This window comes from Leishmania martiniquensis, chromosome 19 (assembly GCF_017916325.1).
Source record: "Leishmania martiniquensis isolate LSCM1 chromosome 19, whole genome shotgun sequence".
Taxonomy (NCBI): domain Eukaryota; phylum Euglenozoa; class Kinetoplastea; order Trypanosomatida; family Trypanosomatidae; genus Leishmania; species Leishmania martiniquensis.
In genome coordinates this window covers 146,696-172,610 of record NC_090154.1, presented here as the reverse complement: position 1 = coordinate 172,610, position 25,915 = coordinate 146,696, and the positions used below count along the sequence as shown (strand labels likewise).

The window sequence follows — 25,915 nt, the reverse complement described above, 5'->3', positions numbered from 1 at the left end:
GAGAGGCGTCAGGACAGAAATGCGGCGAGCAGCGGCATTGACGGTCACCCGGAGCCCGTCGCTGCAACACAGCATCGGCGGCAGCTGGAGAGTCGCAAACACAGAGAGAGAGAGACAGACGGAGAGAGGGGGGAAGGGAGGGAGACGGCGTTTCGCTTTGATGAGCGGTGAGAAGATAAAAGGGAAAACCACCGCCAATGCGTGCAGACCACCCCCATCCGACGCACACGCACCACAGGTGAAGAGACCCTTGGGTGAGCGGCTCATGTGCGGCACAGCCCATGTCAGGTCACCGCACGCGCCTCCACGGCGGCCAGCAGTGCTGACGTGACCATGTCGAACGCAGTCGTGTTGCCGGCGCACGCGACGGCGGCCACGTCCAAACAACTCCATCCATAGCGATTGAGCACGCCTGCGGGGCATCCAAAATGCACGAGTAGCCCGCACAAGGCGCATAAGAGCTGCAGCAACGGCATCTGCCACGCCGCCATCGTCGGCGCTTGTGGGTGAGAGACGTCAGCACCACACGTGCGTGCCGGGCAGAGAAGCGCCAGCTGAGACATGGCAACGTGCAAGGCGGTGCCCCCCTCCTCATCCCTCAGCTGGGCTAAGCGCGGTTGGAGGCTTAGAAGCTGCTTTACGCCAGCGACGTCCAGTTTCTCCACCAGGTAAAAGAACGCGGTGAGGGCGGACGGCATGACGCGCGTCACGCCGCGACCGCTTGCGGCGGGGCCACATTCAGTAGCCGCTCCATCACGAATCTGCACTGCGGCGTGTGGAAGGGCTGGTGCCGACCCTGTCGCCTCCACTACAGCCGACAGCAGCGGTCCCACATGCGGAAAAGACAGCAGGCGTGGCACCCCTGCGTCGCACGTCGAAAAGCGGAGTTCACAATAGGCGGCCTCGCCGTTGCCTGCCGCCGCGGCAGCAGCGCTGACGGTGGCAGTCGGCGAATGGGGCGGTGCATAGTAGGCAACGATCCTGTCCAGCAGCACTTCGGATGCGGATGCATCGCTCGCAACGCTCACGGGGGCTTCGATCTCGAAGAGGGTTTGAGTCACGCGCGCCACGTCCGCAAGCGATGGCAACATCAGCAGCCCGCCGCCGCACGTGGGCCACGGCACGGCAGCCGCCCTGCACCTTTTCTGTGTTGGTTGCGTTGACATGCACTGGCGCCAATGACTCAGCTGAGATGCGACGGAAGTCGTCTGAGCCGCCGCGTGGCCGAAACGACGCTGCAGCATTGCAGAGACGCTCACCACGTTCCTGAGCGTGGCGCGGCAGGCCTCGCCGTGGCCCAACCTGAACTGCAACACCGCAAGCAAGCGGAACTCGCGCAAGTGTCGCAGCATCTCTGCGCAGTCCTCTAAACGCAAGGCTTGGCTGAGCTTGGCGACGACCCAGTGCGCCATGCGATAGTCCTTCGCCTCCCACGCCAAGACGAGGGAGGCGTACTCCATTGAGCGGCGGTGAGCCGCTAGCAGCGTTGGTTGCAGTGACAGTGAAGTTGTGGCGGTGGCAAGTGACGGAAGCGTGCCACTGCATTCCATGCTTTCGCGATCGCTGGAGGTGCGCGTGCCGTTGAGGAATGCTGCGGCTGCGCCAGGAATGGCACTGGCACTGCCTACGGGCTCTTGAAGCGCCTCAGAGAACCACGCGCGGATCTCTGCCTTGAGGAGGTCAAAGCGGCTCGCTACGAACTCCTCAGCAGTGCCGCACGCGATCGAAGATGGCGAGGGCGCTGCCGAAAACGCCACGCGCCACGCTTCAGCGGCCTTACCGGCGAAGCTGTTGTACACGCACGGTCCGTGCCAGCCCTCCCAGTACGAGGAAGAGGGTGTGGTGACTGTGTCGTGCGCCGCAGAGGCCTCGGTGCAGGAAGCGGTGGAGCTCTGCCGTAGCAGCTCATCGTACGCGTCCGCAGAAGAGACAATAACAATGTGGTCCAGCACGTACACGTCGAGGCCTGCCGACTGGGCTGGGACACCAGCGCCCGAGCTTTGCGCTGCCGGCGTCCCTGACGCCGGAGGAATACAATCGGGCAGTTCCAAGAGCACCTCCCGCGGGTCCGCGTGGTTGCGCAGGAAGCGAATTGCATCGGCAACCTCGCCGCGATGAAGGGCCGCAAACCCAACCATGCGGTACAAGTCAGACTCGACGGCACGCAGCGCGTCATCTGCCTCGAGAGCGGATACCGCGCTGCGTGCTGTGGCAGCGGCACGCCGACGATGAAACGCCAAAAGCTGAAACGCTCCCTCGATATTACCGCCTGACACCATCTCGGCTAACTGCACGCGCAGCGGGTTCAGCTGCAGCATCCACACCGTGCGGTCGCTGGCAACACAAACAGACATGCCGTGTCCGCGCAGCGCGCCGTAGCGGATGCCTGGAAGCGGAACACGCTGGCTCTTCGAGGTGGCGCCTGTGTCATCCTCGAGGTGGGAGATGACGTCGCAGTGGTGGGCCGTGAAGAGGAAAACGTGTGGAAAGCGGGCCAACACCAGCTCGACAGCGGCGTCCGCCTGAAACACATCGCCCATGACGAGGTCATCATCCTTGACGCGCAATGCAGCGGCGGGGGCAGCCGAGGAGGTCCCCGCGGAGGTGATCGCGGAACTGGCTCGCAGTAAGATGGGGCTTGCCCCCGCTACGGCAGCACTGCCTGCCCTCCATCCTGCATCGCCGTCGCGCACGCACCCGGCTGTCGCGGCAGCTGGAGGCACGCCTACCTCCATGACGGTGTTCGGTGCCTGCGTTCGAACCAAGAAGGTGTTGTGGTCACTTCCGACGGAGAGCAGAGGCGGTCGACAGCCGTCAAGGCGGAGAATACACCACGGTGAGCCCCCCAGCAGAGACAGCAGGCTCACTTCGCGGCGCATTCCAACGCACACGCTCAGTCCCGCCTCCACACTACCAGCTAGCAGAGGCGCGCCATCGCCGGAGAGAGTGCCAGCAGCGGTGGCGGGGGGGAGAACAGGTCCACGACGCATGGATGGGGCAGGGCTGCACATGAGCACGCACTGCGCCGGCTCCGGCAGCACGTAGCGCTGGCGCAGCACTACACGCGGTGGCGGAGGGGCAGACCTGGTGGTGGGCGCGGTGACGGTGCCGCTGCCGCCTACACCGCCATCCTCCGCGACCTCGTTCGCGTATGACAGCAGATTGCTCGTCGCACCAGACGCTGACGTCGATACGCGGTCAATCACGTAAACGGTAAGTTCCTTCTTCTGCTTTTCCGCTACGCACACGACATGCGCCTTGCCTGCTGACGAAAAGGACGAAGCGCAGAAAGCTGCCGCGGTACTGCCCCTGCCCTCACGACTGTTATGATGAGGGTTGCCGTGATACTGGTGAAGATTGCCGCCGTTACTGAGAGTGCTGCCCATCTGACTCGCGGACAGCGTGGCGACTAAAGTGCTCCGGGTGGTGCGCACGGAGGAGCTGGCGTGGCTACCTTCGCTCGGCGTGCGGAGGTGTGAGGTGGTGCGGCTGTGCTGCATGGCGTTGTCGTCGTCCCCCAGCGTTAGGCGGCCTGTGCGCACACGCATATGCGTGTATGACGAGGCCCCCACCATCGGCAGCCCACTGGTGTCGCCGCTCACACTGACACCCGCGCCGGCGCCAACGAGAGACAGAGGCGGCGCGACGGAGAACGAGGCCACCTCCGCTGCGATGGTGCTCAGCACAGCGTAGGTGTCTGCGTGCAGCAGTTGCAGGTGGCCACCACAGAGGACGAAAAGAAGGCGTTGACTGCGACTGTGCTGCAGCTGCTGGACGGCTGCACCAGAGGCGGAGACGGTGCAGCGGCGCACAACCGTCGTGAAGACGGCAGTCGCGTCTGTGGGGGAGAGACCTGGCGCAGCACCAACTGCTTCAGCCGAAGGAGTCACGCCGCTGATCGGACTCGCCCGCTCAGGTGCAACGAAAACGCTTGTCGCCGTTCGAGATCGATTCGACGGCGCAGATGAAATGGAGAGGCGTATCAGCTGGCCGCAGCTAGTGCCCAGATGCGTATTCGTGCCATAGCTGTCGAGTGCGGTTATCTTACCGTCTGTCTCATCGAGGTCGAAGAGCCTCAGCAATGTGCGCACTGCCGGCATGCGTCACAGGTCTTATAGATCTGCTTATGTGAGTACGCACGCTTTACCCAGAGCTGAAAGGAGGGGAGGCGGGCGACGAGTCAGCAGGAAGATGACAAGAAAGGGGGAAGGAAAGGGCCTGTGAAGGCCCGCCGTACGAAGCCCTACGGAATGTATACGCTTGCGTGCACCCTGATGATGCGCAGGCCATACGAGACGAGAGGCGGGGGGAGGCGGACAACCGAGGGGAATGAAATCCAGGCCAGTGGCTCCTTCATTGTCCGCCGTGCTCCTGCGGTTACGTTGGGGTGCGGTCGGCACAGCGGGCACTGCTCCCGCACCGACGCAGCCGAATAGGCCGCGCAGTAGCAGCGGCCCCATTAAGAGCGATGGTGACAACACGCCTGCTCTCCTGTCGTAACACACGGCCTCCTCCTTTCTTGCTCAGCCGTGCTCGGCAATGCAAGGCAGCATCGAAAGTGTGCAGGCCCGCACAACCGCTATGCGGGGTGGGGGTGAGGGGGGGTGGAGGAGGAGGAGCAGATGGTCGACTCCACGTGAGCGCAGCCCTTTCAGGCATACTTCCGTTGTGTTTTTTATTCTCTGCGTTTGCTGCAGCTGACGTTGTGAACAGTTAATCCTGCCGCCACTGATGGCCGCACTCGACGCACTTGAAGAAGACCGTTGCCGGCTCATCCGCGGACCGCATTTGGATCTGAATAAAGTACGCCTTTGTACTGGTGCAAGGGTTGTCCTCGTTCTGGCACGGTATCGTTGTGATCTGGCCTCCCTCCGCCGACGTGCGCGCCTTCACTGCTGGACCGGAGTCCGCTGTGGTGCGGCTCGCCGAAACGCTGGGCGAAGCGGCAGCCTCTGCCGCTGGATCTTCCTCAGCATCTATGAGCTGGCGGTTGTGCGCCGTGAAGGAGTGCTGGATGGTCAGGATGGGCTCGCCAAACGCGTTGGCTGCGACTCGGCCATCTGCACTGGCGACGGAGTGCACATAGCGGCAGGTCGCGCAGGTGAGCGCGTTGCCCTCCACCTGAGGAGCCACGAGCAGAAGGGTCGAGCAGAAGGGGCAAAAGAGCATGTCGGTGTGGGGCGGGCGGTGTGCGCTTCTTTCTCTCAGGCCGCTGGCCTCCCTCACGGGCGCGCACCGGTTGTACTAGTGAGGGAGCGGCGTGGAGGAAGGGAAGGGCTCTCACGGATGGGGCGGGGGGGGGCGGGGCGAAACGCGTGCGCGTGAGGCGACCAGTAATGAATCGTGCGCGTTGTTGCACGCGTGATTGCGTTTTGGTGGAAAGATATGCCGTTAGCGGCGAGAGATGATGTATGGGCCCACACAGGTGAAAAGGCCACCTGAACAAGCGCCTTCACTGCGTCACTGTTTGGTGGTCGTGGTGGTGAATGCAATGGAAGTGAGGAGGTCCAGGGGGGGACAGAGGCTTACATGCAGCATAGCGTCTTCAAGTCGGCGCTGGAGAGAATGCTCACCGCCTGTGTGATGCAGCGGTGATCGATCCGGCCTTTCCTTTTCGTCTCGCCGCGCGACGCAGCGCCGACAGGGTCGTGCCACTGACGATCGAGTTCGACAGGCAGGGGTCACGGGGAGGAAGCTGTCGTGAGCCCGTGTGCCATCGGCGTTCCCCTCTCCCTCCCCAACGCTGGGCTCAGCGGAGAGCGGCAAGACTTCAGCGGCAATCTCGTCTTGCCATCGACTCCGTTACACACAGCACACTCTCTTGTTGACGCGAGGAAAAGGGATGGCGGTGCGTCTGACAAAAAGGCAGGACGGGAAAGAAGCAACAACACATCGAGAAGGGCGCGAGAGCACCCACGCACCCAACGCTCCGCGCGCCAAGAGCAACAGGACAGCTGGGAGACCCACAACAGCGACAGCGAAGCTGACCGCCACACGCCGACATGAGCATAGAGGTGTGCAGAGATCAAGACAGACCGCCCCAACAGAGGCACACCGCCTGCAGGGAGGAAGTGGCGCGGTAAGAGCAAGAAAAGCAGGAGCGAAAGTGGCGATGGCTTCTCCCGCCCTCCGCCAACCCCACCCTCTCTCGCAATGCCTCTTCCATGTGCACGGGCCGATGCCCGTTAGCAGGTGCAGATGGCACGCCCTCACATTCGCTACCACGTGCCGCCGCTTCGTTCCCAACATAGGATGCGTATGGGCATTGATGGGACATGGAGTACAGAGACCCAGCAGGAGCGAGGAGAGGGGACGAGGCCTGCAGCTGCGAGGAGTCTGCTGCGCTCGCGCCGAGGCTTGCGCGCTCGCCACGCCCTACGAAGCTCTCTCTTCTTTTTTCCCCGCTTCCCTGGGCGTTTGCGTTGACGCGCATGCCCGAGAGCACAGGCCGGGCATAGGGAGTCGCTCTCCGCCTCACAGGCCGAGCGTCTTCATGGTTAGCTCATGGCCGTAGAACTGCCTCTCGACGAACGCGCGCGGCGCCGGCTGCACGTTCGGGTCGTTCTCCGGCAGACCATAGATGTCGCTTGGCGTCAGCTCGGTGAAGTTGCCACGGTATGCGTTGTAGAGGGTGTTACTGCTGGGCAGAGCTCCAAGGCGTCGGCTGCCGAGCAGGGTTACCTCCGTCAGGGCCACCTCTGTGGCAGCGCCGAGGCCGTGTGTGGTACGAATGTTGTTCATGCGCAGCGCCTCCTCCTGGCGTGGCGCACTGCGCTGGATATACTCCACTGGGTGCATGAGGCGCTCCTCACGCGCCTTAGGACGGGGCAACCCAATCTCACCAGACATACCCGCAGAGGATCGTGTGGAATAGAGGAAGGTACGAGAGACTGTGGCGCAAAAAAGAGGAGCGATGAGAGAGAGGGGGGGGGGCGGGGCAACGTATGAACGTATGTGTGTGCGTGTGGTGAGTGAAAACCGCTCAGCTTCAATGAAACAAACGAATGCGGCAAACGTTTATGCAGATATTCGTGTACATGTTTGAAGAAGAGAGCACAAGTTGTGGCGCACACGCACGTGGGCAGTTGGGCACAGGCCCGGCGGGATGTGGTGTGTGTGAAGAGGGAAAAGAGAAGATTCACAGAGATGGAGAGAGTGCGCGTGAGGTGCAACGGAAAAAATAGCGAAAGATGAGCGGTGAAGAGGAGCAGAGGATTGCGCCGCAACTGTGCCTCCCCATGCGGTGTGCAGACACACACACACTCTCACACTCACACCTGTGTCGAAAGAGGGGAAGGATGGCGGTGGGCAAAGGTCAGGTGAAGCGGACGGTTTCTCCTCGCGCTTTATCCCCGCCCCACTGCACCTCCACTCTTTCGCTTCCGCTCCCTCCCCAATGGTGCGAGCCCTCTGAACGCGGGCGCGCCCATTCGCCCATCCCGCTTAGGGGGAGGGGGAGGCTGAAAAGGGAGCGAGTCACATCGGAGCGCCATACGCTGTGCGCTCCGGTGTGCACCACCACCATCCCCCACCCCCCAAGACACGCTTTCCTCCCCTTCCGTTCGCCGTCTTAATGGAATGGGCGGATGTGCAGATCAATGGCCGCTCGGCAATGTTCGGCTCGCACGAGCCACTCGATGGGGAAGAGGGGGTGGGAGGAGTCCATGGCCGCCAGATCGCGGGGGGGAGGGGTGAAGAAGGTCGTGCCCACTCCATCCCTGCCGTTTTCCGCCCACTCACTTTTTCGCCCTAACCATTTCGCATCGAGGGGTTGCAGCCACGAACGCATGTCTCTGCATGTCTACAAAGGAGAAACTCGAGGGCGAGCAGAGCCGCGCAAAGGGCGCGCGCACACTTACGCGGGCACATGACATGGGCGGAGGAGGATTCTAAGCCCACTGCCTCTTCCACTGCCGCCGCTGCTCCTTGCAGTCTTGCCAAACCCGTCATCGTCGTCACACGAGGCATTCCAGTCGAGACTTCACCTGAAAGCATCCACATCATGTGCTCCCTCCTCCCCTTCGCTACTCCCGCGCGAGCTCAGAAGAAGTAGAGGCAGAAGAAAGCAATGAGGAAGAGTCCAACCGCTGCCGGAGGGCCATATGTCTTGATGAAGCGCATGCGATTCATGTGCACCGTCTTCTTGTAATAACGGGAACTCTGGTCCACCAGCTCGGCCGAGTAGCTCGTCATGGTCTCAAGGCCCTCGCCGCGCGTCATGAGGTCTTCTAGGTTCTTGCGCATGACCATGTGCACATCTGTGATCTCCTGACGCAGCGCATCGTACTGTGGGTTGATTTGGCGACGTATCATACCCGTCGCCCCGGCATTGCCACCGCTTGGGCCTGAGCCGGCAGCAGACCCACTGCCGCCACCACTTGTCCCGGTGCCGACGACGATTCTGTCCCCGGTGGTGCGGTCCTGCTGCATGATACGCGTCACGCACTTACGCAGCGTCGCGTCGAACTTGATAAACTGGTAGGCTCTCACGTTGGGGGCGCCGATCTCCGCTGGGGAGTAGGCCTGAATAAACTCCGCAAAAATGAGATCGAGCAGACCGCACGCAAGTTTGTTCATGCCGTTGATGTCGCCCGAGTTGCGCAGAAGCAGCTTGTTCACCGCTACGACCAGCGTCAAATCCGTCGCTGCGTCTTGGAAGGCAAAGTAGATGTTGTCCTTGTGGTCGAAGCTCTCGTAGTAGCTCCCCTTTGCTGCCGCCCGGTCCGTGCCCCCGGCCGGCGACTCCATCCGCTCTACGATGCGCTGCTCTTGCTGCCGAATCACATTCGCGTTGCTGTAGTTGTCATCTGTGTAGCTGCACAAGGGTAGTCGATCATGTGTGCGGGCGATCAGAGCGGCAATGAAGCAGCCGTTAGTCGCCATGGAGGAAGTGCCGCGCAGGCTCTCGCTAGTGGAGGGCCGTTTAGATGGAGAGACACTGGCAGGGAGGAGCTGAGGGAATGGAGGAAGGCGAGCAACCCCAGAGAGGGAGACACAAATGAGAGCGGTAAGGCAAGGGCGAGATGGGGGCAAGTACGTGGTTGGGAGAGTAGATGCGGCCGCATGCACGAGGTTTGCTAAAGGGGAAGCAGCGCCAAGGGGGGAAGGCGACCGAAGCAAAAAAGGGGCGCGCCTGTGCAGAGGGGAAAACGGCGAGAAGACATAGCGGGCTGGTCTGCGCCACCCAACTGCCGATATACCCACTCTCGACTGCCCTCGCAGAAAGCTGCCGACACAACAAGTCGCCGACGGCCTCTCTAAGGGCCACGTGAGTGTCACCGCTCGGGCGACGGGTAAAGAGTGAGGGAGGGAGAGAGAGAGGCGAGGGTGCGGAATACTACCGAACATTGCCGTGTTCCGCACGGCAAAGGGAGGAGAGGCGGCAGCGCAGCGGTCACGCAGTCTCTCCCCCCGCCGCCGCCGCCTGCCTACCCGTGATGGGGTGGGGGTCATGTGTGAGGGCGCGTCTCGCCCAAAGCGAGGCTTTTGCCAAGCTCGATCGGGGATGGCCCCAGTGCCCTTGGGCACGACTGCCTCACCGTTGGCTGTGCAGGTGCATGTCTGTGAAAGCACAGAAAAGTCAACGCGGGCGGCGAGGTGCGCCAAAGGAGGCAAAGAGATGCGCGATGCACGCGGAGGAAAAGGGGGAGCGACGGTTCAGGCAGGGGAGATGAAAAGCCAAGAAGCGCATTCATCTCTCTCTCTCTGTGGGTGGGTGGCATACAGCGTATGCCGCATCACCGAAGATGCCCAGAGCAAGGGAGGGAAGGGGAGGGGGCAGCGCAGAAAGAGTGGATGCCCAAGGGGGAACGGACGACCGAGCGCCTCTTCTTTCCACCAGTTGACCGTGGAAAAGGCATCATATGAGCGGAGCGCCGCCTTTTCGCTCCGTCCCGGCGGCAATTTAGCGTTTCCTCTCTCCACCAGCAGCGGTGGTGAGCTGGTGGAGGGGGTGGGTGGGTGGGGCATAGCATCTTTTCTAATGGCTTTGGTATGCTTTAAATGTGATCTCATAACGCCACCATCACTCTCCACGGCAATCTCAACATCGGCGCCACCCGCCCACCTCACACACGCTCACCATGTGGCGAGGAGAGGGGGGCGCGAAGAGGAAAAAAGGGAAAGGGGGGGGGAGAGAGCGATGGGCCGCGATGAGCAGCGACATGAAGAGAAGTGGTCAAAAAACGAAACGAAAACAACGGAACGCATGCAAGAAAAGGGGGGCGTCTGGCGGTGGGCGGGAGGAGACGGAGAAGACGCAACCTCACCCCCCCACCCGACACGAACATGCACGCACGCGCACGTATACACGTCGGGGAGCATCCATAGCTCAGTCATTCGCCACCTGAAACCGCGTCCCCGCTCTCTGGCCCTCGAAAACGGCCCTTACGCGACCATGGCGGAGGCCGTGCTGGACTCGTACTTCCAGGTGGGCGGCAGCTGCTTGACGCGCTTGTAGTAGCGCGCCAGGCGGTGGATGCGGGACTCGACCAGGATGAGGCGGTACTTTGTGTCGCGGTCCGTCGTGTGGCGCTCGAGGTGCTTGCGCATCTGGGTGGCGCGCTTCACGAGGAAGTAGAGATCCTCAGGGATCTCCGGAGCAAGGCCGTTGTGCTTGAGGATGCGCAGGATTTTGCGGCCGGTCACGTTCTTCACCTGGGCAATGCCCATGGAATCACGCAGCTCCATGCCGATCTGGCTGGGCATCATACCCTTGCGGGAGCTTTTGCACACCATCTTCACCACGTTGCGGCTCGCGATCTTGAGCCACGCCGGGGGAGTGCGGCGGTAGGGGAGGGCAGACGAGGACTTGCCCCGGCCGTTGCCGTGCATGCGGACCATTATGAAATGCGCGTTTCCCTTCAATGCTGTTGGAAGACGTGCGTCATGTGAGCGTTGTGGTGTTGGAGCGGCAACGATGTCCAGGGGAGGGAGGGAGGGAGGAGGGGGGGAAGAAGAAGTAGCAGAGCGGAGTGCGCGCAGAAGGGCAGAGGGGTGAGCCGAGGTGGGAAAGATGACAGAGAGGCAGAGAGAGAACGATACGCCGAGCAGCACAGTCGTCGTGCTCCTACGGACTGTGCGCATGCGACAGGTCAAGAGCCGCGCACCTGCGGGCACCAATGGCAAGAAGGGGGAGGGGGAGGCGACGGAAGTGCGTCAATCACAACGCTTCTGCAGCCCATGCAGGAGAGCTGATGGGACGCCAGCTTTCGCAAACGTGTGCACACTGTACAGCTCCGCTGTACGGAGATGACGATTGTGTTGGCTGTTCTCGTGTTATCTTCACTTATACAGGATAAGAACCCGCCCAGTCACACACACACACACACGCAAGCATGCGGCAAGCGAGGAGGGGCCAGTAGCCGTTGGGTCGGTGAGGAAGAGGAAAGGGCGGGTGTCCAACATACCACTGCAACCACGCAGTCTCTGACGGTACGCTTTTCCCTTCATCCAAAGCTTTTGGGCACTGGAAAAAAATGCCGTCCAGCAGCCGGTGTCACCATGGGGACCTACGGTGGGCAGGACGTGCGGACAAATGAGGAGGGAAGATGCGAGAGAGCAAGGGCTCTGAAAGGACCGCGCACGCACGCCGAAACAACGACGAAGCGCAGCATGGCTCCTTGCAGAGCAGACGCTCAAGCAAGCTCACCGGTAAACCGATGCGAAAGCCTACCCGCATCGAGCCTGCATCGCCCTCAGCGGCCAATAATAAAAGCGTAGCGAGAGGAAAAACGGCAGTCAGCTCTACGCGGCGCACCTCTCTGACTCTGAGATGCTCCTCTGTGGTACATCGCAGAAGCTTCGTCGGCATGACGTCTAGAAGCCAGTCGCAGATCGGCTTCCTACTACAATCGTCTTGCATAGCTGCTCACCGTTTCGCAGGACCACCACCGGCAGCGCCGCCCCGGTGTGAACGTGACGCGACACCACCGCGTTGAAAGCGGCGAGGTCGGTGACAGCGTACCCCGCAAAGCGCACCAGCTGGTCGCCTATCTGAAGCCCAGCCGCCTGCGCCGGCCCATCAACGTCTTCACCCTCAGCGTTGATGTACTGAGGCGTCACCTCTCGGATGCTAATGGTCGTGCGCCGCAGCGTCTGCGCGTCTCGAATGACGTTGACCCGGAAGCCGAGGTATGGCTTCACCAGCTGCCCATTCGGCCCCGTCCCTGCCGCAGATGGCGTTGAGGTCCGCGGTGTGTAAGAGCGTGGGGTCGACACGCCTGAGTAAGAGCGGTGGGAAAAGCTGTAGCGGCGCAAGTGCGGCGGCTCCGAGGTTGGCGTAGCGCCTTCCTCCTCCCAACTCCTCAAGGTGCTGTTGAGCGGATCGTCGGTGCAGTGTAAACGCACGGGTGTGTAGCCTTCCGCTACCGAGACGAGCGGCGTCGCCTGCGTAGGCCCGCTATGCACACTCGAGGCAGAGCGATTGGTTCGGTGCTCCATGAAAAGTTGCCCAAAGGAATGTGTCATGCCCGACGTCGCCGCGTCTTGCTGCATCATTGTCGACCCTGCCTCCTGCAGCACATCATCGGAAAGGTACAGCGCGGGCGGCCGCATCAAGCCCAGCGACGGTGCAGACGATGCGTTCGGCTCGCCGCCCCCAGCGCTGCTGAGAGTCATGAAAGTGTTCTGTGGGACGGGGTCGCTGCCGCTCGCTGTAGAGACAGTAGCATTCAGCTCCGCGATCGAAGCCGCGTGGACGTCTTGCAGGTGGTTTAGCTTCATCTGGCGAGGCCACAGGTGAGGGTCGACGAGCTCCAGCAACACCGTGGAGCGCTCCAAGAGGGCGGTGGCGGTGTCACGACTGCACAAACTGCAGAGCGGCATGGCACGCGCGCTGGCGCCTCCACGCGTTGAGGTGCTTCCTCCAGACTTCACGGGGAGGTCGTTGTGCGCCGTGAAGCTGTCGAAAAGCGTCACCAGTTTCAGCACCTCACCAATCATGGCACGGCGCTGCTTTAGCGGCACCTGCGTGAGCCACGAGGTAGGAGTGAATGCAGTTGGACTGACTTCTGTAGCCCCCTCTGTCGCGTCTTTGCCTGCGCGTGCGAGCGCACTGCGACTTGTCGCATTCGCCGTCCCCCACTCCAGGGCCGCCACGTGCAGGAGCGCGCTCAGGTTGGCGCAGACAGCGGTGAAGGCGTCCGCAAGGCAGGCGTATGTCTCCTCCGCGGGTTGGGCAGCCCACATTTGTGCTGCACTGATGGTGTTGCGCGCAACAGCGGACGCTGTCGGCAGAGCAACGTTCGCTGTGGAGGGCGATGCACTGCCTGCCGGATCAGCAGCGAAGGAATTCTGTCGGTGCCGCTGCTGCGACGGCAACATTGGTGCCGGCAAAGCTGTTGACCCGCTCCTCTTGGCGCTCGATATCGACCACGTCGACAGCCTGCGGGGCGTCCGCTGCTTCTGCGGCGACAGGTGCGAGTGTCGGCCTTGACTCCCCTCTAAGCTCGCCTGCGCGTTGTGGGCAGGCTCGAGGATGGGAAGTCGAAGTGCAAGCGCATGTGCGGCGGACAGAAGCTTGTCATCGCGATCGTATCTCATGGCGTTCCCCTTGAGGGCGCGTAGTAGAGCACCTACTTCACAGAGCAGCATTTCCTCCTCTTGCCGCTGCGCGCGCTCCTCCTCTCTCCAGTCGGCACCTGCGACACTCGGCGAGAGGCCCCAAGCCGCCGCATCACCGCAGCAGCAGCCGTTCAGCGGCATCGCCGACGCAGAAGCGAGCGAGCCGCGGCGCACTGAGCCCATAGACGACAGCTCCGTCGTCGCCGACGCTGTGGATGAAAGCAGCGGGGTAGCCGCATGAGGCACACTCGGGACGCGGTAGCCGCCGATGAGCATGTTCAACGCCGCATCCGTACGCAGCGCGGCCGCCTCCATCGCCACGGTCTCTAGCCGTGCTGCCAGCCGCGTGGCCTCTGCTTCCGCTTCGGCTGTGGAAGACTCGGCAGCGCTCAGCTTCTCCCGCAGCTGTACCACCGTCATTGGTGACTCTAAGGTTCTTTGCAGAGTTGCCCACTCCACCCGCAGCGTGTCCAGCTCGCTGGCTAGTCGTCTGCTCCGTGAGACACACAGGGCAAAGTCTTGCCACAGCGCAAAGTAACGGCGGCGCAGCCGCTCAGGTTGGATCAGCGTCGCAGAAAGTGGCTCCACCGCACTCCACTCCAGGCTATCCGCTGCGGCGGCTGCACGGCATCGACGCTGTCGAGCACACGTGCGCCACAGATCAAAGCAGCGGCGTCGGAACGCGTATGCCTGACCGAATTGCGTCTCCTCTCTCAGAAGCCACAGCGCCTTCGCCTGGTTCGCGCCGCGCATTGCCTTCCGTGTTATCCGAGCCAAGATGCAGCTGCTCGGCCGGTAGGAGCTGGCGTTCATCGACAAGAGCAGTTTGTTAAATGCCACGCACTGACGCAGATGCGCTTGTTGGGCGCGCAGAAACTCACGCCAGCGCCTGTACGCACCGGAGAGAAGGATACTCTGCTGACGCTTCCCCATGGTGCTGGCCATCGATTGCCATACGCGCCGCTGGCCTGCGCTGACCTCGCTTTCCACAGAGAGGGGCAACACCTTCCTTGGCTGCAGTTGCACTTCCCGGAGCAACGCGCTAGCAGACGCCTGTTTGCGCGCACGCGTCCAGTTCAGCCACTGGTGCCTGTAGCGACCAAGAAGCGACTCGGCGCAGCGCTCTGCCCTTACTGCAACGACACCCTCAAACTGTGGGCGCAGCGCACGGCGCCGGGCCCACTGACGCCAACGCGCGAAGACGCAATATGTGTGCCAGCGCACGTAGCCACGCTCCAGCACCAGGCCGCAGCGGCGCATGTCGGTCAGCTCTATCCCCTCGAGCATGACTCGAGTCGTGCGTGTCGCCTGCTCGGTGAGGTTGCGTATCCGCTGCTGCTGGAGCGGTTGCAGCGAGACAGCCGCGTTCAACTCACGCAGCGAAGGCTGGCCCACACGATAGCTTGTGGCGGTCTGGTTGGGGCCGTGCGCCATGGTGGTCCTGTCAAAGTGAGCGGTGCCCACCACCGTCAAAGACACACCGCCGCCGCGGCTGCTGTTCGATGGCGTCTCCTGTGCCTCCTCCCCACGCACGGCTGCAGTCCACATGAAGCGCCGCATCGGCGCCATGCGAAGCTGCACAAAAGTGGACGAGAAAAGGGTGTGCGGCGAGTGAATCTGAGAGAGCAACGGCAACCCTGCGATACGGGTGTCGTACGTAGCGAGACTTCCGTCTGAAAAGGCGGTGTAGAGGCGCCCAACGCTCGCGTCATAGAGCACGCTGGAGAGCGGCATGCGACGCGATGAGTGCAGTGCACGAACGTACTGGCCGGAAGGCAAGGCAAACACCTTCGCCGTGGCATCGCGTGACGCGCTCACGAGCAGACGGTCCTCCACCACTGTCAGCGCTGTCACGCAATCCTTGTGCGCGCACTCGATTGGCCAGTTAACCGTGGAGACCGCGTCATACCCGGCAGAGTTGAGCTGCGTAAGCTGCAACGATGCCGCCGAGAACAGGACGCGCTGCTGGTACAGGTGCAGCCACAACTCCAGCCGCTGCTCCAACGACTTCGCCGACTCCCATGTGCGCGCTGTTGTCGCCTCGGATGCCAGCTTCGCAGCCTTCATCGCCTTCTTCGATGCCGTTTTCTTCTGCTTCGCCGACTCCCCGGTGGCGGGGGCCGCAGATGCGCTTCTCCTTTTGGTGGCTGCTGCTGCCCCGCTGGTGGCCGGGGCGAGGGCAGGGCTCCGCGTCCCGCTGAGGCTCTTCAACCGCTTTCTCAGGTCGCGCCTGAGATTGCGCCGAGTCGCGGAGCTGCGCCTGTCGCCGACGCCGTGGTGAAGGGCCGTCGCAGCAGCCGAGTCCGCTGCCACCCCCGCTTGGCCTTCGTCTTCCCCTTCTGCCCCCTGCACGAAGTCGCAGCGGAGAGATGAGATGCTGCCATTAGGGCCCAGCAGTACACTGCCCTCGCGAAGCAGACTCGACGACGTCCCCGTCTTCGTCGGCGCAAACGCTGCGATGTCTACCGCCGCCAGCAGGGGAGACGACGGCAGGGAGGGCAACCGAAAGGATGGCTCCCGGCCGCCACAGTCCGCGGACTTCGCTGGCAGACGAGTCCCACGCTCCATAAACGGCGCTCTACAAGCACCGGTAAAGCTGCTTGAAGGGCTACTCTTGGCAGCGCCGCGAAGCTTCCCGGGCCGGTGGAAGAGACCATCAGTCATGGCTGAAGAGATCGAAAATGCCGACGAGCCGGCGACCAACGAAGCGTTGGGGCTTACCGGGGCCGATTTCAGCAGCGGCCGCTGGAAGCTGCGCCGCGAGAGAGCCCGGGGCGTGCTCGCCCTCGTTTCTCCGCCCGCCTCTACCTCCCTTCCGCGCATCGCGTCGATCGGCGCCGAGGTGCTCGACAGCCCCGCCGCAAAAGGTAAACCGCTCGATGCGAGCATTAGCGGCTGCGGCAGGGATGCAACTGACTTCAAGGCCGTGGCACCGTTACTTTTAACGATTTTGGCGCGCTCCTCCTTCGTGATAGTAAACTGATCGCCCTGAACAGCGTCCCACATGCGCAGTGTCCCGTCGTCAGAGCCGCTGAAAGCGTACCCGCCAGTTGCGGTCGCCGCCAGCGCAGAGATGCTCCGTAGGCTGCCCTTGAGCTTGTGGAGATAAGACATGCTCGCGGCCTCCCAGACCACGATGGAGCGGTCGAGCGAGCCCGTGAGCAGCAGCGACTGCGTCGGCGTCGACTCACGCTTGTCGCGTGGCTGGGCAGTGGCGCCCGCCGGTGGGGAGAGTCTGGGAGCGCCGTGTACATAAAGCAGGCTCGTCACGGCAGCCGTATGCGCGTGATACTCCCCCGTATCCTCCATCGTAACGGCATCGTAAACATGAAGTGTACCGTCCGTGTATCCAGCGACGACGCGGTTGCCGCAGATTTCGGTGAGGGAGGTGATGATGACTCGTTGGCCGCTGCGGGGAAGGCTTGTCAGCAACTCATTGGGGTTCGCCATGCTCCGCACCTCCAGTCCGCCATCCTGCAGAGCCAACCACAGAGACGTGTGCAAGCCCGACTTCACCAGCGCCTCCATGTTCGCGGCGGGCGCACCAGCGTAGGCGGCCAAAGGCCTCCCCGTCAAGCCAGCAGACTTCATCGCTCTCGCCGACCGCACGACATCGGACACAGAAGAGAAGGGCAGAAGATCGCGCACGCGGGCTCCGCCAAGGACCGATGAAGGTCGGCCCCCACCAGCGCCGCGTCGGGCTGCACCCTTGCTGGTAATCGGCACCCCGGTGCCGGACGACCGGCGTTCTAGTGGCAGCTGAGGCCTTTCAGCAGCACCGAGCGAGCATGGGTGGCCCGATGCCACCGCGCGAGGTGTGGACGCGTCAACGGCATGCGGCGCGTCAGCCTCGACGCCGTGCGTGTGCTGGTCTGGTGAGGCGGAAAGAGTGGTGTTGACGCCCTCATCCACGGCATCGGTGGCGGCAGCATGTGCGGCGGTCGCTGTCGTCTCCTCCTGCTCTTTCCTGGTGCTGAGCCACTGCGACGGTGCGCCATCGTCGGCGGTGGGGGGTGCAAGACTCGCATGTAGAGTAGCCGCAGCCGGCGTGCGCACCACCACTGGAGTGGCACATCGAAAGCGTCCGACAAAGCTGCGCTGATAGGCTAGGTTGAGGTAATCTGCCTCCTTGCTCGACAGAAGCGGACGGATGTGGGAAAGCCCCGCCGAGCTTGGCGGTGCGGGGGCAGCCGCGTGCTGTGAAGGGAAGGAGCCGGATCGACCGATAGCATAAGCCGACGACAGGCCCGTGGCACGGCTTTGAAGCGACTGTTCTGACGCACAGCGCCGAGAAACAAACCAGGGCGCACGGCCGCCCGACGTGAAGGTCAGCGATGCTGCTCGAGCACGCCGCTGCGCCACGCGGTAGGAGGGACGCGTAGACGCGGCAGTTGAGCAGCCGTCGAGGGAGTTGCCACGAGGCTGAGAAGACGGTGTAGACAAGTAGGCGGTGAACTGGTCTGCAGGCTGCACAGATGTCTGTGCCAGCGCAGCCGATGTCAGCACACCAACTGTTACCTCTGCGTCATGATCTTTGGTCACGCACCCCTGCGGCGGAGACGCTCGCGAGTCTAAGGCTGTGCTCGCGATCAATTTAGAGAGAGAAGCAGAAGGGGATGCTTCACTATGCATTGCTGGCTGCAGAGACGCCGCAACCGGGGTGCACTTCTGACTTGCCCTGTCTCTCCCCACATAGAACACGGTCGAGCGCGCCGGAGTCGGTCGTGATAGGGAACGACGGCTGCCACTGTAGCCACTCTGTGATGCGCCTTGAGCGTCCTGATACGATGAAGAGAGCGACATGGTCACACTATCACAGCGAGAGGGATCAGACGTGGGCGTCAAGCTCTTTATGCGCTTCTTTGTGCACAGGTGTGCGTACCAGTCGCCTTCCTCCTGTGGCAAAATCGCAGACAGGCAGACACACACACACACAAAAAAAGGGCTGACGTCAAATAAAGAATGAGGAAGGCAATGGAGGGAGCGTGGGGCTCTCTCTCTGTGGGAGGGGGGGAAGGGAAAGGGGGTAGGGTAGTAGTACACAGTGAATACAGCAAGCGGAGGACCCGCAGAGGGAGCAACCGAGAGCCGCCACTGGGAAGAGGAAAGATGAGAGCTCACACGTCCGCCCTTCTGGGGCACGTGGCACAGCGTAGAGGTGGGAAGGATAGAAAAGAACCGGCTAGGAATGAGGTGCACGGGTGCTGAGCGGCAGTAGTGCAGATGTGTGGGACGGGGCCAGAAAGACCGCTACAGAATAAGAGCAGATGGGCAAGGAAGTAAGAGCGTACGCGCCCAAAAATTACAGGACGATGAGCAAGAGGGGGGAGCGCACTGCTTTGTTGTTGTGCGTGTGTCTGCGTTGCTCTTGGACGCCCTTTCAACTGCCGCGGATGATGACCGTGCGGGGCACACACGCTTGCTGTGCAGAGGAGGGAGGAGAGAGCGTGATGACAGTCAGCAGGACAGTGTACGACAACGAAGAGGAAAAGCAGCAGCTCAAGCCGCAGCGATTTTATCGCAATAGAGACGATACACACGCACGCACTCGTTTCCTCAGCCCCCGCCGATTCGCCCCTCTCTTTTTCCGTATTGCCCGTGTGAGTGTGCGTGTGTGTGAAAAGCGATGATGATGCGCAGTTGATGCTGCAACGAGGCGAATTGATGTGGAAGGGGCAGAAGGAAAGGGAGGAGGTGGAGGGAGGAGGAGGGCGCTTGTGCTTCAGCGCCTCTGTGAAAGCACGCTGAGTGTCAGCCTCCCTCACACACAGAGAGGGGGAAAGAGAGTCGGTACAGGCGTGATGCTGTAGCGAGAGAAGCAAAAAAAAGGGGGGAAGGCGGCGTTGACAGCGATCGATGGGGATACGAAAGGGCAGCGTGGGCTTGGTCGGCGTGATCGAGGGTTACATACACGCTCCTAAAAACCGAGATATCGATCGACAGGGCAAACAGGCAGAGGGAGAGAAAGAGCGCATGAACGTCGTGCAGGAGAACAGGTGGGAGGGAGGGAGGCGAGAGAGCAATGTGGAGCGAGGCAGGCAGCCACCAATGTATGCGTGTTTATGTATAGGTACCGGTGTGTACGGTTGTTTGTGTGTGTGTGTGTGTGTCTGTGTCTGTGTATCGTTCACGCGTTCTCTCTCACCTGCGGAGGAAGAAAAGAGGAGCGGGACAGTGAGGACGCCTCTTCTCCACTCCGCACACACACATACATGCACGGCCTCCTGAGAATCGCTGCTTTCCGGCGTCAAGATGCTCTTGGCGCTGCCGTATATATATATATATATATTGTATATGTATGTGGGTGGGCGTAGTGGAGTGCGGGTTTGGTTCTATTTAGTCCTCTTTTCTCGTATCCTCCTACATGCACTGAATGCGACTCCACTGGGAGGAGTGGGTGAGCGAGCGAGCGGAGACGCGTAGGTGAGGGGAAAGGTGGGAGGGAGGCACACAATGCCATCAAGAACGGCAACAGAAGAGGGGGAGGGGTGGGGGGTTAAGTGGAAGGAAAGCAAAACATCGACTGAACGTTACCCACGAAAAAAGACGGGTCGGCATCCTCCGGCGTGGAGAGGGGCTTTCACACGCCATCGGCACCACATCCACCCTTCCTGTGAGCAGTGCAGCATATACTTCCATGAAAGCGTACCGTGAAGCGGAAGAGGGGGTGGGGGAGCACCGCTCCACTACACACGGCCTGGCACGCGCAGACAGAGGGAAAGCATGAGAGGAGAACGACGAAGCAGAGAGTCGCGCGAAGCGCCCTGCTCTTGTATCAAGTTCGAAGAGCGCATGGGAGCTCTTTGCCGCGCAGCTAGCCAACCACATGACACAGGGAAGCTCCTAGTGGCAGGTTACAGCTCGGCTATCGCCTCCGCCTCACCTCACGCCCTTCTTCCTCTGCAGTGCACGTGTGCGTGGAGGTATGTCAGTCTTGGCATGTAGGTGTGTAACGGGGGAAGCCCACCGCACTCTGTCTCTCGTCTTGCGACTCTCTTCGGGTCGCTGCCTCTGTCACTCTTTTCATGAGTCGGGGTGCGTGGGTGTGTCCCGCTTTGCTAAATAGAGAGGGGGAGAGAGAGGGAGGGAGGGGAGGAGAGAGTCCTTCACACATTTCCGCAAACACATACGCACATTGGAAGAAAAAAACATCTTCGCCGAGAAAGGGGGTCAAAGCGATCGGCGGTGTCACCAAGAACAGCTGAAGTTGGATGGTGCGCGTGGCAAAGAGAAAATGAGAGGAGGGAGGGAGGGAGGGATTACGGGTAGAAAGAGGAGAGGCACTACGAGCGAGCCATTCGCCCCCCCCAGAGCCCATACATAGGCGTTCCCTCACAGACGCCAACAGTCGGGCACATCGATAATGACCGAAGTAGGGCACACGTTGTCTCCCCACACATACAAACAAGACGGCGAGGCATTCGCCTTTAGTGCTTTACTCCCAACCCCCACCCCTTCTTCGCCTCCGCTGCTGCCCAGACCCCCTCCCCCACCACCAACCAGCAGGGGGAGAGAGAGGGGGAGAGAGAGCCGCCACATCGGCTGGTAACCCAATGCATGATGCAGTCGCTGCCGAAAGTGTTGGGCGCGTGTGAAGGGGCGATCCAAAACAAAAAGGTTTGAAAAGGCGAAACGGGCAGGAGAGACGTATGCCGCTGCGTCCAGTGACACGACCGGTGGGAGGGAGAGGGGAGGGGGGAGGGCATCAACAAGCAAGCAAACACATAAGCAAGCAGATAAAGGAAGAGTTGAAGGAACATCGACAGGAAAGGCAAGGGCTCCGCAGCCACGCCAGCTTCCCTTCAGGGAAATAGCAAGGGCTCGTCTGCTCTTTCAGAGGGTGGGGGAGAAGGGGGGCAGGGCAGGGCAGAGAAGGAGGGAGGCAGAAGGACAGCACAGGTAGGCGGTGGTGCGGCGATAGCGTTGCCGACGAGAGAAAGAATCAGCAGTCATTCCATGGCTTGGGCCAGACACACACACACACGCAAGCACACCCACAGAGAGAAAAGGAGACGAGGCGCCAACTGCTACAGTACTCAATATATACGTCCGCTGCAGTGCTGGAGGGAGCTGGCCGTCATGCGTGGGAGAGGCGCGCCGACGCGACAACGGCGGCTGGCGCATCTGGAGAGCTCGCTGGTTTGTCCGCTGAGTGCGCATTTTCGGACATCTGACCTCTCGCGGAAGAGCATTGTTGACGAGCTGGCGCTGAAGGGTTGCGGCGCACCCCACTATTTGAGTCAGCCTCTGTGTGCACTGAGTTGCACGCTTTAGCACCAACGCCGGCGAGGGCTGCGTCCTCAGCAGGCGTCACGCAGGTGCCGCTCAGTGACCGTGTGGTCGCACTGCATTGAACAAGTGAGAGTCGTGCACCATTTCGCACGCGTGCCGCAATCGAGGCGACGGCGCTGCTGCCTGCGCGTTCGCCAGGCGGTGCCTGACTCAAAGCAGCCGTATTCGCTGCTTGCGGAACCCGTGGCAGCGAGCTGTGGTGCTGCAGGTCGTGCTGGTGGTGGCTTGGGGAGACTGTGCCGAAGCTCCCGTTCGGAATTGTACCGAGGCTTTCAGACGGCCGCTTCGGCGCGGGCGGTACCAGCGGTGACAGAGTCTCCGCGCTGCCCGTGTTGTTGGCGCTGCAATGTTTTCTGCGCATGTCGCTAATGCGGCAGAATGACCCGGTCGCCTCCAACCCCGGCGACGACACTGGCCCAGGGGCGTCTGTATACTGAGCTCTGTTGGCAGGCGCAGCCACGGAGGCGGCGCAGAACCGCGGAGGCGAAGAGCAAGAGCTGGTGGCGTCAGTATCATCTTTCGCGTCACTTGCCTCTGGCGGGCGAGTGGCTGTTGTAGCGGCCGCGACATCGGTGCTGCCGAGCGTACCGCATGTCTGGCTTAGCTGCATCTGGGCCACACAATCTGGCTCAACGCGCTGCGCAAAGCTCCCACCCGCGGAGGCCAAAACGGTGCTATTTGCTGACTTGGGTGGTTGGGCCGACTTTGGCGACATCCCTTGTGGCTGTACGGACGGCGAGCCGAGACGCGGAGAGCTCTCGGAGTTGTCGGCACGACTGCGGGCAAGGAGGCAGGGCAGTCGCCCTTTCCACGCTGTGGTGCGGTCAATAGCAGGCATGTGCGTTTCTGACTGCGTCGACGGCCTTCGATTGCCGGATACCGTGGCAGGAATGTGCGTGGCTACGGATACCGTCGAAGAGGTCACAGAGGTCGGGTGCACATCAGTCGCAATCACAGTCGCCGACGCCGCCTCAGCTTTCTCCTCCTCCTCCAGTTTCTTCCGCATGCGCCTGTACCACTCCTCACTGCTGGCCGCGCTGCCCACGCCGAGCCACCCGCCACCGTCCCCGCCACCACCGCCGTTGGCGTTCACTGTGGTGCTCATGTTAGCACTGCCGCCGCCGCCGCCACCGGCGGCACCGAACGCCACAAGGCCACCCCCCCAGTCGAGGCCGCCGATGCCAGCCCACGCGCCGGAGCTATTGTTTTCCGCCTGCGATGTGTCGGCGCGGACGGACGCGTCCCTCGCAGAAGGGAGGGAGGAGTTGTAGCGCACACTCGGCAGTGGCCCTCGATCATCGGCGGTTATCGACCTCATCGGGGCGTTCAGCTGGCGCAGCACCTCGTCAAAGCGATTGCGGTGCCGCTCTCGCAGCCGAAGTTCCTCCTCGCTGTCGGTGCTGCTGTCGTAGCCGCCGGTTCGGCTCAGTGAATAGAAGCCGCTTGGCATGTGAGGGGGGTAGAAGGTACCGCGGCGGGTGCTGGAGGATCGCTGGAAAGGGCTTTCACCACGGCTCACACTAGCGGTGCGAGGGTCTATCGACTTGCTTGACGACGAGCCAGCGATCGCCATGCGGCTGCGTGCTTGCTGGTCCGCTACTGAGGGCAGGCAGAGGGCGCCATTGCAAATTTCGTACCAGCCCTGGGACGCACAGCTGGACGTCTCCATCACCTCGAGAAGCGGGTTGTCCTCGGGGCGGCTAAACCGACGGTGCGCCACGCACGAGCTGATGTTGTGCTCTGACTTGCCGCCACCACCCTCTGGCCCCACCGCGGCAGGGGGAAAAGCCATATGAGAGTGTGTCAGCGAGGAGCCCACGCGGACTGGTGGTACACTAGTGCGAGCTGGGCCGTCGTCAGCGGCCGCGATAGAATGCGGTGATCCGGCAGGGTCGCCTCCGATGAGAGGACCCGCAGTGCCTTTTGCGTGTCGTCTATCACGGCTGCTGGGGCGCACTTTTGTGACGCGCTGCGATATCGGGTCGCTGCCACCGATGCTGGCGTTGCTGTGGCTGTGTCGCAAGCTGTGGGTGTGGGAGCTGCGCAGGGAATGGCCGTTTCCGTGCTGCGTACGCCGCAGTAGCGCCACCTTGGCGTCGCGCACGCTTCGCGCGCTCAAGGAAGCGTGCGCGGAGAACTCACAGTCACCGGTGTTTCGTGTCGCCAGCGCCTGAGAAGCGCGCGTGCTCCCCATGTGGGCGAGGCTCTGACTCGCTGACGTGGAGAGAGAGCTGCCACTGATCAGCTTCTGTCGCTGCGACCGGTTGCGCAAAGTGCCCGAGGTAGTGGCCTTGTCATCGTCTGCGCCGCTGCCATACGATCGCTGAAGTCCGTGCGGACTGCCATTGCGATTCGCCAAATCCGTCGACCCGAGGGGCACAAACCGTGCTTCGCTCAGGTCGATACCGGTACCATTGGTACCGCTATTGCCGTCGTGTCGCAGCATCGACTGCGGTGAGGCGCGGGACGACTGCGAAACAAGAGGCGATACTGAAAGGTCACGTCGGCTACCACTTTGGAGGGTGCTATTCACGACACTCGACCGTAGTGCAACGCCGACGGCACCGCTTCGACTACTCCCGAGCTTGTTTGATACGGAGATGGTCGACGGTGATGGCGGGGAGGGCCAGTCGTACCTGACGTCATCAAGGCACAGCTCCTCCAGCAGACACTCCTCACAACTGTTGTTCTCGGTGCGCTGAAGAGGATTGCGTACGGCTGCGCCGCTGGAAACTGGTATTGTGGTACCATGTGGCGCACCTTCCGGGCACTTGCTTTGCAATGAGGCGGTGTTGCTGACAGCGACCGCTTTGCGTGATTTCGCATCACCTCCTCGGCGGGTTAACAGCCCTGTCAGCCGCGCGTATCCGCGGCAGCTCCGAGAGTCTTGCTTACTGCCAGAGGTGATGCGGGCGCTATTGCCTAGCGACTTCCAGCCACTACCTTCACGAATCTGCACGGGCGATGTCTCGGTTGCCGAGAGCAGGCTCGATGACCCGGCGCCGCCACCTCCGTTCATGATGTCATCGCCACTGGCCAACTGTAACCCATGCCGAGGAAAGAGTGGGTTATGTGGAGGATCTGACTCAGGAACCTCGCTCGACGACAGCGGATGCAGCCACGACGCAGCACTGCCCCTGCGCGATGCTAAATGCTTTGCTGCTTCCTTGGCCAGCGATACAGAGTCGACCGGCATCGGCGACGCGCTCTTCCTTACGGTGCTAGAGGATGAGGCAGGCATTTTTTATCTTCTCTGGTGAGAGGCGGCGCCGCCCAACGTCAAAAAAGAATGTCCTCCGTTGCTGCTATGCAGCAACGTGGGCGTGCTGCATGTGTGTGTGTGTGTGCCCCGGGTACAGGCGCAGAGGCAAAAGAAGGACCAAAAAGAGAGAGGTCGTATGCATAAGAGCAGTACGTGTGACGGTCGCAGCAGCAGCAGCAGCAGCATCAGCAGTGACGGTCGCAGCAGCAGCAGCAGCGCCAAATGTTTGATTGATTGTTTACATCCAAGTCAACAGTGGTGAGAAAAAAAAAGAGATAAAAGGTGCAGAGCAGCACACCCGAACTTATCCTTCCAGGGGGCACCGTCGAGCCCACCCGCGCAGATGGCGTGCACCAAGTCACCAAAGCGAGTGAAGCGGAAGGAAAAGTCGCAGCAGCAGTAGCAGCGAGACAGACGCTATGAGCGGCGGTAGGACGAAAAAAAAAAGACTCGAGGAGAAATGCGCTCACCGACACGGAGGCAGAGAGAGAGAGGCGGCAGACAGCAGTGGCGCGCTGTGAAGGCACTGCGGGGGAGATGGAGAGGGGGGAGAGGAGTGCAAGAGAAGAGGGGGAGGGAACGACGAAGTCATCCGTGAGTCGTCTTGTGTATGCGTTTGTGTGTGTGTGGTGGTGTGTGGTGTAGGGTATACAATTCTGACGTTGGCAAGTAGAGAGCCGCGGCGGCCCCGCGGGTGCCCGTGCAGCAGCTCAACACAAAGAGGCTATGCTATCGGCACCTGTCTCTTCCATGGAGCTGGCCTTATTGAGAGGAAAAACTCTCCGCAACGCTTATGCG

The 25,915-nt window shown here is 61.8% G+C and overlaps 7 protein-coding genes across 7 annotated transcripts; all 7 read right to left on the bottom strand.

Annotated features, from left to right (window-relative positions):
- Nucleotides 1-284: 284 nt before the first annotated feature.
- Nucleotides 285-4,100, bottom strand: LSCM1_06232 (uncharacterized protein; the record flags this gene model as incomplete). The annotated part of the gene is made up of 1 exon (XM_067323664.1): nucleotides 285-4,100. One exon carries the CDS (start codon nucleotides 4,098-4,100, stop codon nucleotides 285-287), a length of 3,816 nt encoding a protein of 1,271 aa, XP_067179293.1.
- A 613-nt stretch (nucleotides 4,101-4,713) lies between these two features.
- On the bottom strand, nucleotides 4,714-5,169 carry LSCM1_06231 (uncharacterized protein; the record flags this gene model as incomplete). The annotated part of the gene is made up of 1 exon (XM_067323663.1): nucleotides 4,714-5,169. The coding sequence occupies one exon, from the start codon at nucleotides 5,167-5,169 to the stop codon at nucleotides 4,714-4,716; it is 456 nt and encodes a 151-aa protein (XP_067179292.1).
- Nucleotides 5,170-6,474: 1,305 nt separating this feature from the next.
- LSCM1_06230 (uncharacterized protein) lies at nucleotides 6,475-6,849 on the bottom strand (the record flags this gene model as incomplete). The annotated part of the gene is made up of 1 exon (XM_067323662.1): nucleotides 6,475-6,849. One exon carries the CDS (start codon nucleotides 6,847-6,849, stop codon nucleotides 6,475-6,477), a length of 375 nt encoding a protein of 124 aa, XP_067179291.1.
- A 1,191-nt stretch (nucleotides 6,850-8,040) lies between these two features.
- On the bottom strand, nucleotides 8,041-8,883 carry LSCM1_06229 (uncharacterized protein; the record flags this gene model as incomplete). Its single annotated transcript, XM_067323661.1, has 1 exon — nucleotides 8,041-8,883. The coding sequence occupies one exon, from the start codon at nucleotides 8,881-8,883 to the stop codon at nucleotides 8,041-8,043; it is 843 nt and encodes a 280-aa protein (XP_067179290.1).
- Nucleotides 8,884-10,386: 1,503 nt separating this feature from the next.
- LSCM1_06228 (uncharacterized protein) lies at nucleotides 10,387-10,842 on the bottom strand (the record flags this gene model as incomplete). The annotated part of the gene is made up of 1 exon (XM_067323660.1): nucleotides 10,387-10,842. The coding sequence occupies one exon, from the start codon at nucleotides 10,840-10,842 to the stop codon at nucleotides 10,387-10,389; it is 456 nt and encodes a 151-aa protein (XP_067179289.1).
- A 975-nt stretch (nucleotides 10,843-11,817) lies between these two features.
- LSCM1_06227 (uncharacterized protein) lies at nucleotides 11,818-18,366 on the bottom strand (the record flags this gene model as incomplete). The annotated part of the gene is made up of 1 exon (XM_067323659.1): nucleotides 11,818-18,366. One exon carries the CDS (start codon nucleotides 18,364-18,366, stop codon nucleotides 11,818-11,820), a length of 6,549 nt encoding a protein of 2,182 aa, XP_067179288.1.
- A 3,274-nt stretch (nucleotides 18,367-21,640) lies between these two features.
- Nucleotides 21,641-25,096, bottom strand: LSCM1_06226 (uncharacterized protein; the record flags this gene model as incomplete). Its single annotated transcript, XM_067323658.1, has 1 exon — nucleotides 21,641-25,096. One exon carries the CDS (start codon nucleotides 25,094-25,096, stop codon nucleotides 21,641-21,643), a length of 3,456 nt encoding a protein of 1,151 aa, XP_067179287.1.
- Nucleotides 25,097-25,915: the final 819 nt, after the last annotated feature.